This window comes from Pholis gunnellus (assembly GCF_910591455.1).
Source record: "Pholis gunnellus genome assembly, chromosome: 15".
Lineage (NCBI taxonomy): Eukaryota > Metazoa > Chordata > Actinopteri > Perciformes > Pholidae > Pholis > Pholis gunnellus.
The window spans coordinates 14,240,841-14,255,963 of record NC_136542.1 but is presented as its reverse complement, the minus strand read 5'-3'; the positions used below and the strand labels follow the sequence as shown (position 1 = coordinate 14,255,963).

Sequence of the window (15,123 nt, the reverse complement as noted above, 5' to 3'; positions counted from 1 at the left end):
CGACCTCTTCTTGTCAGGCGACTAGAGTGTGCAGGAGGACACCAGCACGTTGAATACGGACTACCAGGACCAAAAGATGTCGGCTCAAATCATAAGCGGGAAAGAAGTGTCAGCGTAAGTCTCGGATTTTAATCAGCACGTGTATGGATGTACAACCAAATCACGTGAGGTGTAATAAGCTTGAAGGAGCATGTCTGTGTGTGTACTGGCTAACAAGTCAGCTAACCAGCCATCTGAGTTACTTGAGAACTAAAGTTAACGTCACATGCGGTCCACGTGAAGGAAGTTAAGACTGCCAGCAGTTATTACAAGTAATAACATAGTTAATAGTTGATAACCAGCTGATACCTCACAGTGGACTCATTCCTCAGGTTGCATGGAGTATTTGTTTCCTGACAGTTATGCAGATTAGTTTGAATGGGTTAACACTGAATGCATCGACTCGTGACTGTCACATTTATCATTGTGATTGGTGATAGTCCATAATGATTGTAAATCACCGCAGCATTATGTAAGACTCTGAGGTGGTGTGGTGTGATCTTTGCCCTGTTGGTCCAGTGAACTCAAGTGGCTCACAAACACCACTCACGTGTGTCACCGATTTGAGTACAGTCTGCAAGTTAGTCCAAAGTTTGGATGAATCCAAATATTGCTTATTACCAAAAGATTGTGAGAATGCATTGGGAAAAGAGACACAAATCTTTAATTTAGAGGCGTGTGCTCGTCACAAGACAGGACAGCCTTCCCCCTGTTAACTGCCCCTCACAGCACTCATTATAGGTAATTACAGCCACAGATCTGCCTTTAGAAGGAGGATTTACATTAATTTCCTCTGAAGCTTGACTAAAGCAGACACACTAATGAATGCTCTGGACACGTGACCTTTATGGACAGAGGTTTATTGATCAGATTCTCTTTCCCCGTCAGGAAATATTACAACCCGTTATCCTAAAATGTGCCCTGTAAAGATCAAAGCACAACAGTAGTTTTTATTGTTTATAGGAATATGACCGTAGTTGATCAGTGACTAGGATTTCAGATATACCAACATGCTCTTGTATCATCACATTGATTGGTGTTATGATGCAATATGTTAATGATGTATGTTTTTACTGATGGCCTTTAGTTTCTCTGGCCTCATTTTGTGAGTAAATAATAAGCAGCATAGTGCATATTATGTGCATTATGGTGATTGAAACATGTATTTAGTCGTTATTTTCCTTTTTTAAAGATGTTATTACCTTTGGAATGCCTGGTCATGCAAATGTGGCTTCAAGACAATAAGATCATTTAGTGTTTTAGGTTAGTAAGGCTTTCAGAGCACACTGGATATTTAGACAAAACGTTTGGATAAAGCTTTTGGAATATAAAATACAAATCTTGTAAGGTCACCGGGGCAAAAATAGACTAGAATAGATTTGTATTAAAGTCCAGTAACTTTGTGTCACCCTTCTCTTGTCTTGTCTTTGTTTAGCTGAGTCGACTAATCTACTGTAGTATGTTTTGAGGGGAAAGATAAAACTCCAAACCATTAAACAAAAGATAAAACAAAGATAAGATTCTCATTGTCCTGAACTGACTCTCTGATGACTTGACTTTGCACGTACAGTGGATCTAACCAGCTGAAGAACGGTGAATGCTGTCTAATGTCCCAACGAGAAAGCCGGATGTCATGTACTTGACTCTGTAACTGTTTGAAAGGGAGTGGAATGGGAGGCCTAATAACCCAGCTCTGTTTTATTCTGTTGTCTCGTGTTCTCAGGCAGGTGAGGGAGCGTCTAAAGAAGGACGTGGAGCAGATGAAGCTTCAGGACCCCAACTTCACACCCGGTCTAGTGGTTTTACAGGTAAGTGCAAGATGTGTGTGTCTGGACAAAGAAGCACATTTTTGGATGTTTTATTGGCTAATTTTGCCGTGTGCTTCCTCGTGGCCTTCCCCTGGAGATAGTGGTCAGTTAAGGAGTTTGGTCACATGTCTGCCCCTGCATGGAGTGTAGAAATGTGTTCCACTGAAGTCCCCTTTTTGTAGGTCTTGTATCATGTGTGTCTGTTTGGTAGAAGGCCCATTCCTTTATACTGGCAGGCAAAGTGATGCTATGTGTCTTTGGCAGGTTGGAGACCGTGATGATTCAAATCTGTACATCAGCATGAAGTTGAAGGCAGCAGCAGAGGTAAAAAAAAAAAAAAGATTATTTACATACAGTTCATAGACCCCGCTTCTACTGTGCACTGATTGTGATCCTAACTTCCGGTTCAATCTCTTCTTCTGTGTACACAGATTGGAATAAACGCCACACATATGAGACTTCCCCAGACTGCGACGGAGGAGGAGGTGAGAATGGATACAAAGTATTTGTGTAGCCTGCTCGTATGCACACACGCACGGTATGATCGCAGTGAGATCAGGGTGAAGTTTGGGATTTGGGGTGCTATTTGTGCCGTAACAAAACAAGGATTGTAAGGTCGACACGACAAAAGACAAACTGAAAGTAGCTGAGAGTGTAAAGGCTGCCTGTCTGTCCTCAGGTTCTTCACAGCATCACAGAGGTGAACGAGAACTCGTCTGTCCACGGCCTCATCGTGCAGCTGCCCCTGGACTCGGTCCACAAGATCAACACAGAGAAGGTCACCAACGCCGTGGCCCCGGAGAAGGACGTAGACGGGTGGGTACAGACGTAAATCTAAAGATCAGGGTGCTCATTTCTTCAGGTTTGCTTTAATTGTGCCTGGTTTAAAAAAAAGAAATCTCTTGGATCATTTTAGTTGTTAGACAGCCTTCATTTTCGATGTTCTTTGTGTTCTCATCATTGTATAGACTGACCAGCATCAATGCAGGGAAGCTGTCTCGTGGGGACCTGGGCGACTGCTTCATCCCCTGCACACCAAACGGCTGCATGGAGTTGATCAGACAGACCGGTAAACGCAACAATTACCACCCTAAAACATCTGTACTGTGATAATACACGACAAAGAATTGGATCAGGCCTGAATTAATCGCTGGATGGACCACTTCTCTACAGGCGTGTCTGTGGCAGGGAAGAAGGCGGTAGTGATTGGTCGTAGCAAGATCGTGGGCGCACCGATGCACGACCTGCTGCTCTGGAACCACGCCACCGTCACCACCTGCCACTCTAAAACCGCGGATCTCCCTGGAGAGGTAGGAACAGCTCCACCTAACCAAGCAACATAGCCTCGTAGTCCCACCTGCCATACTGTGCCCCTCACACTCATGCAAGCAGAGCATGTAATGTGACCACTGATGTGTTTCTCGTGGATGAAGCTCCACAAACAACTGGCTGGTGATTGCACGCAGGGAATTGCAGATCTCTGCTGCCATCGTGTGGTATAAACAATAACTATTACCATCCGTCTCTGTTTTTGTCCAGGTGAGCAGAGCAGACATCCTGGTTGTTGGCATGGGGAAAGCCGAGATGGTGAAAGGAGAGTGGATCAAGAAGGGAGCAGTGGTCATCGACTGTGGCATCAACCACGTTCCAGGTGCGACTTCCTGTGGCGTTTCAGTCTGCTTTAGTTATGGCACTCTGGAGGTAGTTAGTTAACCGGTAGGAGTCGGAGGTTATTGTGACGTATTTCTCTCCGTGTCTCTCAGATGAGAGTAAAGCAAGTGGGAAGCGGGTGGTGGGTGATGTCCACTACGCCTCAGCCAAGGAGCAGGCCGGCTTCATCACCCCTGTGCCCGGTGGTGTGGGGCCCATGACTGTGGCCATGCTGATGGCGGTAAGGTCCATCTGCAGAGGGAATCCTGAACTAAACTCTCACGTTGGCTTTAATTGACATTCTTTTCCATTTCCATTGTACTTTCTTTAGTCTCATGTAACCTAGAAGTTAAAGGAATGGCCGTGTTTGTGTGTAGAACACGGTGTTGGGTGCAAAGCGTTTCCTGGAGAGCCACCAGCCGGGGAAGTGGAACATTTCTTACACCAGACTCAACCTCCAGAAGCCCGTGCCAAGGTTTGTCTCCTCATCTCCTTCTTCTCTCAGTCACGTGCTATGTTCACTTGTCACCGAAGGTTTTGTTCCATTTAATAATCCACATGCAAGCAGAGCTGTTTTTAATCCCTCGTCTCAGGTTAGAACTTTCTTTGCTCGGATAAAAAAAGTGATTTTGTGTGTCGTCTTTAACGCTCCTACAGCGACATTGTGATTTCTCGCTCCTGCGTGCCAAAGCCCATCGACTGTCTAGCAAGAGAGGTGGGCGTGCTGTCTGATGAGCTGGAGCTCTATGGCAAAACTAAGGCCAAGGTCCAGCTGAGCATCATCAAACGGCTGCAGGCCCAGCCAGACGGCAAATACGTGGTGGTCACTGGGTATGCTGTCAGCACTTTATCTTCTGTACTCCACTGTGCTGTTTGCTTTCCCCTGTTTATACAGCTGAGCAAGTTCCTACCTCATCATGCCACGCAGCAGCATTTACAATGACTAATTGTGCGTTTGCTGACGAATATGTTCCATGCTGATAAGATTGTTTCTGTCCGCAGCATTACACCCACCCCCCTGGGTGAAGGAAAGAGCACCACCACCATCGGCCTGGTCCAGGCCCTGGGAGCCCACATGAAGCTCAATGTGTTTGCTTGTGTCCGACAGCCTTCTCAGGGTCCCACCTTTGGCATTAAAGGTGAGCTTTGGAATAATGTCAGTGCAGTTGACACAGGTTTGCAAGCTGTCCTGAGTCCTACACCGGTGTGTGCGTGTTATGTATAAATCTGTAGTTTTGTCTTCTGCCTACAGGCGGTGCTGCAGGAGGTGGATATTCTCAAGTCATTCCAATGGAAGAGGTACAACACTGCTGTGTCAAGCTAGAAAACCAGCCTGCTGAAAATTCAAAGGCAAAATCGCTTTTAATTCACGCGTCTGTTCTTTTTAGTTCAACCTCCATCTCACCGGGGACATTCACGCCATCACGGCGGCCAACAACTTGGTGGCCGCTGCCGTCGATGCTCGCATGTTCCACGAGTCTACACAATCTGACAAAGTGGGTCCTACAAATGAGTCGGTGCTTTATTAAAACAATACCCTGTAATTGTAATGACTGGATTGTGACCGTCACCTTTCTCTCTGCATGCATCCTCAGGCTCTGTATAACCGCTTGGTCCCGCTCAATGGAGGACAGAGGACGTTCTCCCCCATCCAGATCAGCAGACTGAAAGTTAGTGATCGTGTCACGGGCTTGTAGGTCTTAACAGTGCAGATTGAATTAAATTCCCGTTTTCTGTATTTGTTTAGAAACTGGGCATAGAAAAGACCGATCCCTCCACTCTGACTGAAGAGGAGATCACCAGCTTTGCCCGCCTGGACATGGACCCGAGCTCCGTCACCTGGCAAAGAGGTGTGAACGCCTGAGACGTCTCTTAACCCTCGTGACTCCTACTTTGTCTGCCTCTTTTAAATCTGCTGTTTGTCAGTGACTGTGAGTGCATCGATCGCTGTGTGTGTGTCATTTCAGTGTTGGACACCAACGATCGATTCCTGAGGAAGATCACGATCGGCCAGTCGCCAACTGAAAAGGGCTTCACGAGAGAGGTAAAGAGACGAGATCCACCGAGCTGTTTCCTCACTCAGTAAAAGCCACTTTGTGCCACGTTAGGAAGTTTGTTTGGCTCCACCCAGTGGTTGTGTCAAACCACTGTGTTTAAATTATGCCTTTAACGCATAAAAAACAAGGTAGTGAGTATAATTTCTGTGCTTTCATCTTTTCTGCTTGTATACTGAATGTAGCCTCTTTGAGCCCAGTTCGCTGCATTGGTGTTGATAATAAGGGGATTCTGTCCTCCAGGCCCAGTTTGACATCACGGTGGCCAGTGAAATCATGGCGGTGCTCGCCCTCACCAGCAGCCTGCAGGACATGCGTCAGCGTCTGGCCAAGATGGTGGTGGCCACCAGCCGCGGCGGACAGCCCATCACCACCGAGGACCTGGTCAGTGGTCTGGACTCTCCGTCACGACGGGACCGTCTACATAAGTATTGTCCAAACAAGGTTCCTGTGATTTAACGTTTTTCTCTCTGTAGGGTGTGAGTGGTGCTCTAGCCGTGCTGATGAAAGATGCCATCAAGCCAAACCTCATGCAGACCTTGGAGGTGGGTGAACACCACACACTAACCTAGATAGTTCCACAAGCCAGAAAAAGTTGTCTTGAGTTTTGGTTTTGTGTCTGAATCCACAGGGAACGCCAGTGTTCGTCCATGCCGGCCCGTTTGCCAACATCGCACATGGAAACTCCTCCATCCTGGCTGATAAAATAGCGTTGAAGCTGGTTGGACCCGAGGGCTTTGTGGGTAAGTGGAGCTCTGCGGTGGCATGTTTTCTGATGCAGTGCCACAGTAGATGGTTTCCTGTGTTTACTGTACAAGTGATGGAGTAGCAGCTGTTCTATAATTTAATGATATAACAGCTGTGATTCTGCTACTGCTCTCTTTCTCTCACAACCTCTGTCAATTGTGCCCAACAGTGACTGAGGCCGGCTTTGGTGCCGACATTGGAATGGAGAAGTTCTTCAACATCAAATGTCGCTACTCAGGCCTGAGACCCCACGTGGTGGTTCTGGTGGCCACGGTCCGAGCCCTGAAGATGCACGGAGGAGGACCAACGGTGAGTTTGCTGGAGTTTTCCTCTAAATCCTAATAACAAGATAATTAAATAAAAAACACTTAAGCTTTTACATATCTGTATAATTTTACATAAAGTTTGCTTTTCACTACGTCAACATCCAACATCTCATATTGTCACTTCTTTATTTAGCTTCTTAATAGTCCTGAAGCAAACAATTCAAATAGTCTCGGCTGGGCGATATGCTCATTAACATATTGAATTATCTTTTTTTTTGTATGAGATCGTTGGATTATTTGAGTTAATTAAACATTTGACTCATTTCTTGTTCAGGTCACTGCTGGGATGCCACTGCCAAAGGAATACATCGAGGAGGTAACGCATGACTGCAAACTGCCCAAATATGGTTTTAATTTTAATCAATGGTTTTCTGTTGATGAGCTTGTCAACATTGTGTATTTATAAGTTTATAGAGAGCCTCGGACAAGTCTGCGCAGCATGTTAAAGGAGTAAACACAATATGAGCATCTACATGAAACATTTAAGTGGAGTATTGATGCTCTTCACTAACTTCTCATAAGCTTATTTAAAAGTGTGTTTTTTCTCGTATCCGCATGTAGAACCTTGAGCTGCTGGAGAAGGGCTGCAGCAACATGAGGAAGCAGATCGAGAATGCGCAGCACTTCGGCGTGCCAGTGGTCGTGGCTGTTAATGCTTTCAAGTAAGCGATGGATGACGACGCAGCAGCGGACTAAAATGATCAAAATAACGACACAGATGTGTTGTGTCATACATTGACTTGTGGTTAATCCGTCCATTTCCCTGCTGCATCTCTAACGCCGTGTGTTGTCCTGCAGAATGGACACTGAGGCTGAGCTGGACCTGGTCTGCAGCGTGGCCAAAGCTGCCGGGGCCTTCGACGCCGTGCGCTGCTCCCACTGGGCTGACGGTGGAGCCGGTGCGGTGGCCCTGGGTCAGGCTGTCCAGAGGGCCTCTGAGGCCCCCAGCAACTTCAAGTTCCTCTATGATCTGGAGGTACGAGCCGTCGCGTTTCATAAGTTTTCATAAAGTTTGTGAATGAATTCGCCAGAAAACGCGCCTGTTATTATATTACATTTTTCTGTAAAGGGGATTAAAAATGTCCGTCGCTGAAAATATAAATAGTACATAAATCATGTATTTGGGCCATTAACTCAAGGCGCCCACTGAAAATGTGCTAGTTTTGTCTGGTTGGCATTAGTGAGCCAACATACCTATTTTATTATTTTTATTTCTAATCCCTCTCTAGCTCCCTATTGCTGATAAGATTCGAATAATCGCCCAGAAGATCTACGGAGCGGATGATATTGAGCTTCTGCCAGAGGCTCAACACAAGGTGGAGCTCTACACCAAACAGGTCAGCTCCTCGTCCATTTATTTCTCTGCTCTGTCTTTTCAGGCCTGCTCTCTGTGAAAGTCCTCATAACTGGATGGAGAATGATTGATGAAGCCTTTTTGTAAACAATGGAATACATTTTTTCTGTCTTCTGTCTTCTCCCCTCAGGGTTTCAGCAAGCTGCCAATCTGCATGGCGAAGACTCACCTGTCGCTCTCTCACGAGGCAGACAAGAAGGGTGTGCCCACAGGGTACATCCTGCCAATCAGAGACATCCGCGCCAGTGTGGGCTCTGGCTTTTTGTTCCCACTGGTTGGCACGGTAAGCTCGCAGACAATGCCTTTCCCTTTTACCGTTTTTACCGCAGATTAATGTCTGGCAGTGACTCTTCACTGCTCGGCACCATCAAACCGCACAACAACGCAACTTGATTTTCTACATTCATCTGTTAGAAGGTAGATCATAAGGTAGGATACAAAGAACCCTGATTCTCACTTGATCATGAGTTTATGTTTTCAATCGCTAGTTTAAAGTGTTCATTAATACAGCATGGTGTTCATTTCTTAAATTATGGTCCCGTCTAGAGTAAAATAGACAATAAAGCAAGATAAGCTTTGGGGCGGGGCTACCTTGTGATTGACAGGTCGCTGCCACGGTGTTATCTGGTGTTTGTGAAAGTTGTAACCTATTTGGTCACAATTATACAAGAGAAGCTATATGACTCGTTTTAAATGCACCAATAATGAAATGAGCCTCCATGTCATCACAGTTTTTTTTGTTCAAAGGCTGCCTTATTCGCGTGTACATTTGTACCTTTTTATATGATGAATTGATTTTGACAGACTAACAGTGTCTATCATAAAAACTGCTTTCTCTTGCTGTTCCTCGTAGATGCCCACGATCCCTGGTCTGCCCACCAGGCCCTGTTTCTATGACATTGACCTGGACCCGGAGACCGAACAGGTTAACGGACTCTTCTGAAGCCGATGATGAGGAAGGTAGTAAAGACATACAGATATCAATCTCAAACTACAGTCGGCTGTACGGATGAGTACTGTTAATATCTACTGAGCCTTTATGAAATGTGATGCACTATCAACTGTAAGCGCCATGAGCTTGTCTGCTGAAGCTGTTTTTTGATCTTTTCCCTCAGACACTGACATCTGTAAATAATTGATGTGCTTTGCTGCTGATGGTTAAATCAAGAAACTTAATTAATCTCAGAACAGTTTATCCCCCCGAGGTTCCCAGACTGTAATAGACTTTATGGAAGGAGGAAGTGTCCTATTGACAGTTCTCTCCGTAACATTGAATCTTAATAAGACCCCCAAATGGCCAATCTGAATTCTTGTATTAACTTCTTGTGTATATTTTGTGTACACTACACCACTGTCTTAAATAATTGTGCGTGCCTTTGGGATACATTTATGGTTAAAAAAAACGACTGAACATAAAAATAATGCTACAAAATGTTTTATATATTTTCTTTTTAGCAATCTTGTGACTGTTGCCTGTCAGATGTCCTATTTCAGCGGTCCTGTGTTCTAACAGAATATTTCTAACATTGCTGGAGAACTCATAATGTAAATGAGTGGTTTCCACTTTTCTGTCAGAAAAAATCTAATAAAGTGTCCACATATTAACCCTTTTTTGAGATGTGTGTGTGTTTTTTTTTACTGTGTTTATTGAATACAATTAGTTGAGTCTCATTACTTCCTCACTTTCTTGCCTTTTACTGCAATCTATATCAGTTTATTTATTTCCTCAGACCATCAGGATTATGAACTCTGTCCAGAGCGTCCGTCTAGGTTTTTTAAATGATATATTCTGGCTGCAGACTCTAAATGTTTTCTTAAATATTTTCCTCAGTCGTGCTGCTTCCTGCGCTGCTTGTTTAGTAGAGCTTTTATCCAATCAGATCTAGGTAAAAGAAAATCTGCCCGGAGGCCTTAAAAATTACAAGTGAATCCCTTTGCAGTTTAAGTAAATGGGGACGATTGTTGATTGTCGTAGTCTTCAACCAATCAGATCATTAAAACGTATTCAAGAAGTACAACTGGGGAGGCTCGACTGTCATCACACACGCCGCCCTGCAGAGTTAACATCCAACTGGGCATATTTACTATCCTCAGATTATAGAAACAAGTTCATATGCATCTGTTTTGGATAAGTGTATATTACTGTATGTGAATAAATAATAGACTCTTTTCTTTTTATGGATTAGTTCATTGGAGATGCATTTACATTGTATTGATTGTCTTTACATCACTTTAACAGAACTGCGATTCAAATATTCATCATTTATCACAGCCATGATCACCACGACCACCACGACCACCTCCATAATCACCACGACTTCTATAATCTCCATGACCACCTCCATGGTCACCTCGACCACCTCCATAATCACCACGACTTCTATAATCTCCATGACCACCTCCATGGTCACCTCGACCACCTCCATGATCACCACGCCCACCATGATCACCACGCCCACCTCCATGATCACCTCGACCATCTCCATAATCACCACGCCCACCTCCATGATCACCACGCCCACCTCCATAATCACCACGACTTCTATAATCTCCATGACCACCTCCATGATCACCTCGACCACCCCCATGATCACCACGCCCACCCCCATGATCACCACGCCCACCTCCATAATCACCACGCCCACCTCCATGATCACCACGACCACCTCCATAATCACCACGACTTCTATAATCTCCATGACCACCTCCATGATCACCTCGACCACCTCCATAATCACCACGACCACCTCCATGATCACCACGACCACCTCCATGATCACCACGACTTCTATAATCTCCATGACCACCTCCATGATCACCACGCCCACCTCCATGATCACCACGACTTCTATAATCTCCATGACCACCTCCATGATCACCACGACCACCTCCATGATCACCTCGACCACCTCCATGATCACCACGCCCACCTCCATAATCACCACGCCCACCTCCATAAACACCACGACTTCTATAATCTCCATGACCACCTCCATGATCACCTCGCCCACCTCCATAATCACCACGACCACCTCCATGATCACCACGCCCACCTCCATAATCACCACGCCCACCTCCATAAACACCACGACTTCTATAATCTCCATGACCACCTCCATGATCACCACGACCACCTCCATGATCACCACGCCCACCTCCATGATCACCACGACCACCTCCATGATCACCTCGCCAACCTCCATGATCACCACGACCACCTCCATGAACACCACGCCCACCTCCATGATCACCACGCCAACCTCCATGATCACCACGACCACCTCCATGATCACCTCGCCAACCTCCATAAACACCACGACTTCTATAATCTCCATGACCACCTCCATAATCACCACGACCACCTCCATGATCACCACGCCCACCTCCATAATCACCACGCCCACCTCCGTGATCACCACGCCCACCTCCATGATCAACTCGACCCCCTCCATAATCACCACGACTTTTATAATCTCCACGACTTTCATAATCTCCACGACCACCTCCATGATAACAGCCACGACCACCACGACCACCAGATCCTCTTCCTTGTCCTTTTTCTTGTCTTTTATCTTGTCCTTGTCCGTCTTCCTCCCCCTGTAAAGAATCATAACAACAGCGATTGATGCATTTTCTTAAAAACATAGAGAGATAAATGGCTGTATAGTTTTAATTCTAAAAGGTTGTAATACTCATACCTCTTCACATTGTCCTCCTTCTTCCTGTAAAAGACAATGGGAAATTATTATGAGCACTACAGTGTTACTGAGTCAGCCAGTGGGGCAAACCAGCATTAAGCACACATTAGGAAGATGAAAGATGTTTTACCTCGTTTGAGTCCCGTCCGGGGCATCCTTCGACCTCTGGCCCTTCTCCCATCTCGTCCTAGGAGAGGAAAACAACTTTATAAACATACCTGTTTTCCTGCTGTTTGTCACAGACTTAAAGCTCTGTAAGGAAACCAACTCACCTCGTTGTCACCTGTGATGGAAAGATTACACAAAAAAATGTCAAAAACTGCAAAGTTACAGAGAAATAACATATAAACAAAAACATTTGTAAAAACTTTTTTTTCCTGCACAGAAAACTATTCCAAAACATTCTTAGAGAAATGAAACAATGAATCAAAGAGACTTACTCATTTTGTCTTGTTGACGGCTGCAGTAGAAAGTCTTTTCCTGGGAAATAAAAAGAAAGCGAGGAGAATCATGAAGGTTCAGTCATTTCAAATAGGCAACAATGCTGCTATTCCTTTACATACCTGGTGCAGAAATCCAAAGTGTTTGTGTCTAATGTGTGTGCTCAGTCTGCATTTATAGATGAAGAATATGGGTGTGTTAGTTCTGCACACGAGTCTTATCTTGTAAAATGTGACTGTTTAATAGTTGTAGGACAGGTAAGATTTGGGTTTGGCCAGGAAATCGACTGTTTTTGTGTGTGAGAGCTGCTGACAGTTCCACCTCAAAATATTAAATGAAGGATCTTCTGAAGGATAAATAGAGACTAATATTAAACTAACACTTTTCTATAAGCAGGGAAACAGTTGAGGGCCATTGATACATCTTAAATGAACTATGTCAGTGACAGAGGCTGGGTTAAGAAAATGCTCAGGAGAAAGCTGACTTGAAACCAGAGACTCTGTGGATCTAAACACCAAAGAAATACATAAATTCAACAATGCAGAACATAAGGCAAAACAAAAAATGTCCCGATTGGGAAACAAAATAACAGCAAGCACTGTGACAGGCGATGTTGCTGCTGTGGAGGATTTACACTTAGCTGCATCTGATGGTAGTTATGCAACGATGGTATAATCAAAATGCAGAGCAACATTCTGAGAAAAGACAACTTCTCCTGCTAGAAACTGCAGGCTCTGTGGTTGCAATAAAAATCAGCACTGAAACAGTTAAAAGATGAACTGCTTGGTGCCTCTGCCCATCTGGATCCCAACAGCTGAGCAGCTTATTATGGAGAGAAAGCTTTTATGTTTGTCGATAAAACAAAAACAAAAACTGTTTGTCTTGACGAAAAGGATTTCGCTTTTTTTGTACGGATCAACAAACAAAATAATCTAACAACAAAACCTGTTGAGGGCACTATAAGCCAGGTCTAATATTCCAATGAATTCCAATAGGAATACTTAATAAGTGTCTGGTGGTTTATGATGACTGGATCTTTAATAATATTTTATCTTGTTTATAACATCACCATAATATGCTATGCATTTTCTAAATATTCTGTCACTGAGTATTTGCGTTTCACTGAACTTTATTCTATCAGCATAGTTTCTGTTGCAGCCACATACCAGTGAGTTAATGCTATTTTGTAATTATGTGGTTTCAGTATTATATTATGGGGGCTGATTGATTTGTATTGCTGCTTATTATCATCCTGACTTCTATTGCATTTCATTTCACCAACTCAATCTATTCATCCTGTGCTGAAGTTCTGCACATATTTGTTTTGTTTGCCACTCAATGTTTGTCATGGCTGTAATACTCATAACAAACTCGCCCTGCAGAGTTAACATCCGACTGTGCATATTTACCATCCTCAAATTATAGAAACAAGTTCACATGCATCTGTTTTGAATAAGTGTATATTACTGTATGTGAATAAATAATAAACCAGTCTTTTCTTTTTAGAGATTATTTTATTGGAGACACATTTAAGTCTTTACATCACTATAAGACAACTGAGATGCAAATATTTCTTTATCAATTATCACTGCCACAATCGCCACCTCCACGCCCGCCACGACCTCCACGACCTCCACGACCGCCACGATCACCACCTCCACTACCGCCACAATCACCACCTCCACGACCGCCACGATCACCACCTCCACTACCGCCACAATCACCACCTCCACGACCGCCACGATCACCACCTCCACGACCGCCACGATCACCACCTCCACGACCGCCATGATCACCACCTCCACGACCGCCATGATCACCACCTCCACGACCGCCACGATCACCACCTCCACGACCTCCACGACCTCCACGACCACCACGACCACCACCTCCTTGGCCTTGTTCCTCCTCCTGTAAAGAATCATAACAGCAATTGATGCATATTCTTAAAAACGTAGAGAGATAAATGGCTCTATAGTTTTAAATCTAAAAGGTTGTAATACCCCTTTTTTCTGTAAAAGACGATGGGAAATTATTACGAGCACTGAAGTGTTACTGAGTCAGCCAGTGGAGCAAACCAGCATGAAGTACAAATTAGGAAGATGGAAGATGTTTTACCTCGTTTGAGTCGCATTTTTCACCCTAGGAGAGGAAAACAACTTCATAAGCATACCTGTTTTCCTGCTGTTTGTCACAGACTTAAAGCTCTGTAAGGAAACCAACTCACCTCGTTGTCACCTGTGATGGAAAGATTAAAAAAAAAACAAGTCAAAAATTGCAAAGTTAAAGAGAAACAACACATAAACAAAAATGTTTTTAAAAGCTTTTTTTTTCTGCACAGGAAACTATTCCAAAACATTCTTAAAGAAATGAAACAATGAATCAAAGAGACTTACTCATGTTGTCTTGTTGACGGCTTCAGTAGAAAGTCTTTTCCTGGGAAATAAAAGGAAAGCGAGGAGAATCATGAAGGTTCAGTCATTTCAAATAGGCAACAACGCTGCTATTCCTCTACATACCTGGTGCAGAAATCAAAAGTGTTTGTGTCTAATGTGTGTGCTCAGTCTGCATTTATAGATGAAGAATATGGGTGTGTTAGTTCTGCACACGAGTCTTATCTTGTAAAATGTGACTGTTTAATAGTTGTAGACAGGTGAGATGTGGGTTTGGCCAGAAAATCAACTGACAGTGTTTTATTGTCTGAGAGCTGCTGACAGTTCCACCTGTAAACATTAAATGAAGGATCTTCACACACACATATATATATTGATTTCTTAATTATTATCGTTTGTTTCTTTTTCTATTCCTTCATTTAACTAATTGTAATTATTAGATATTTATATAATATGTATTTATCACAATCCACAAACATATGGAGTATGTGACTAATTAGTAGTAAAGGTGTACATCTGTGGACACTCCAGACTCCCGTTCAATAGAAATAAAGGTGAGTGTGGCACGATTGCATGCTGAGAACCTTTTCCGTTCACACAGCACTAATGTAGA

At 44.0% G+C, this 15,123-nt stretch overlaps 3 protein-coding genes across 5 annotated transcripts; 1 reads left to right on the top strand and 2 right to left on the bottom strand.

Annotated features, from left to right (window-relative positions):
- The first annotated feature begins 2 nt into the window (after positions 1–2).
- On the top strand, positions 3–9,588 carry LOC306707477 (C-1-tetrahydrofolate synthase, cytoplasmic-like). 2 transcript variants are annotated; one of them, XM_079174964.1, is made up of 28 exons: positions 3–114; positions 1,763–1,847; positions 2,112–2,171; positions 2,279–2,332; positions 2,527–2,663; positions 2,816–2,916; positions 3,021–3,157; positions 3,387–3,498; positions 3,611–3,738; positions 3,875–3,972; positions 4,155–4,328; positions 4,500–4,636; positions 4,750–4,796; positions 4,886–4,993; positions 5,093–5,167; positions 5,245–5,347; positions 5,465–5,541; positions 5,795–5,935; positions 6,028–6,096; positions 6,183–6,294; positions 6,468–6,607; positions 6,899–6,940; positions 7,186–7,286; positions 7,423–7,600; positions 7,854–7,961; positions 8,109–8,261; positions 8,832–8,938; positions 9,094–9,588. In XM_079174964.1, exons 1-27 carry the CDS (start codon positions 77–79, stop codon positions 8,919–8,921), a joined length of 2,805 nt encoding a protein of 934 aa, XP_079031090.1. In that variant the 5' UTR covers positions 3–76; the 3' UTR covers positions 8,922–8,938; positions 9,094–9,588. The 2 variants fall into 2 exon arrangements, with proteins under 2 accessions (XP_079031090.1, XP_079031089.1); XM_079174963.1 differs by having other exon boundaries at positions 8,832–9,588.
- Positions 9,589–10,162: 574 nt separating this feature from the next.
- LOC306707322 (uncharacterized protein) lies at positions 10,163–12,763 on the bottom strand (the record flags this gene model as incomplete). Its single annotated transcript, XM_079174715.1, has 5 exons — positions 10,163–11,575; positions 11,677–11,700; positions 11,807–11,863; positions 11,949–11,959; positions 12,752–12,763. 5 exons carry the CDS (start codon positions 12,761–12,763, stop codon positions 10,201–10,203), a joined length of 1,479 nt encoding a protein of 492 aa, XP_079030841.1. The 3' UTR covers positions 10,163–10,200.
- An 869-nt stretch (positions 12,764–13,632) lies between these two features.
- On the bottom strand, positions 13,633–14,739 carry LOC306707044 (uncharacterized protein). 2 transcript variants are annotated; one of them, XM_079174325.1, is made up of 4 exons: positions 14,637–14,739; positions 14,514–14,553; positions 14,236–14,355; positions 13,633–14,028 (listed from the first exon to the last, which is right to left on the bottom strand). In XM_079174325.1, the coding sequence occupies exons 3-4, from the start codon at positions 14,286–14,288 to the stop codon at positions 13,647–13,649; spliced, it is 435 nt and encodes a 144-aa protein (XP_079030451.1). In that variant the 5' UTR covers positions 14,289–14,355; positions 14,514–14,553; positions 14,637–14,739; the 3' UTR covers positions 13,633–13,646. The 2 variants fall into 2 exon arrangements, with proteins under 2 accessions (XP_079030451.1, XP_079030450.1); XM_079174324.1 differs by lacking the exon at positions 14,637–14,739 and having other exon boundaries at positions 14,514–14,621.
- Positions 14,740–15,123: the final 384 nt, after the last annotated feature.

Bases quoted from the DNA above. Each gene is read 5' to 3' on its own strand.
- LOC306707477 (XM_079174964.1), top strand. From the start codon at position 77: ATGTCGGCTCAAATCATAAGCGGGAAAGAAGTGTCAGC. The intron at 4,994-5,092 runs GTGGGTCCTACA...ATGCATCCTCAG, and splicing joins AGTCTACACAATCTGACAAA to GCTCTGTATAACCGCTTGGT. The intron at 8,262-8,831 runs GTAAGCTCGCAG...TGTTCCTCGTAG, and splicing joins TGTTCCCACTGGTTGGCACG to ATGCCCACGATCCCTGGTCT.
- LOC306707044 (XM_079174325.1), bottom strand. From the start codon at position 14,288: ATGCTTATGAAGTTGTTTTCCTCTCCTAGGGTGAAAAATGCGACTCAA. The intron at 14,029-14,235 runs GTAAAACATCTT...GATTCTTTACAG, and splicing joins AAAAATGCGACTCAAACGAG to GAGGAGGAACAAGGCCAAGG.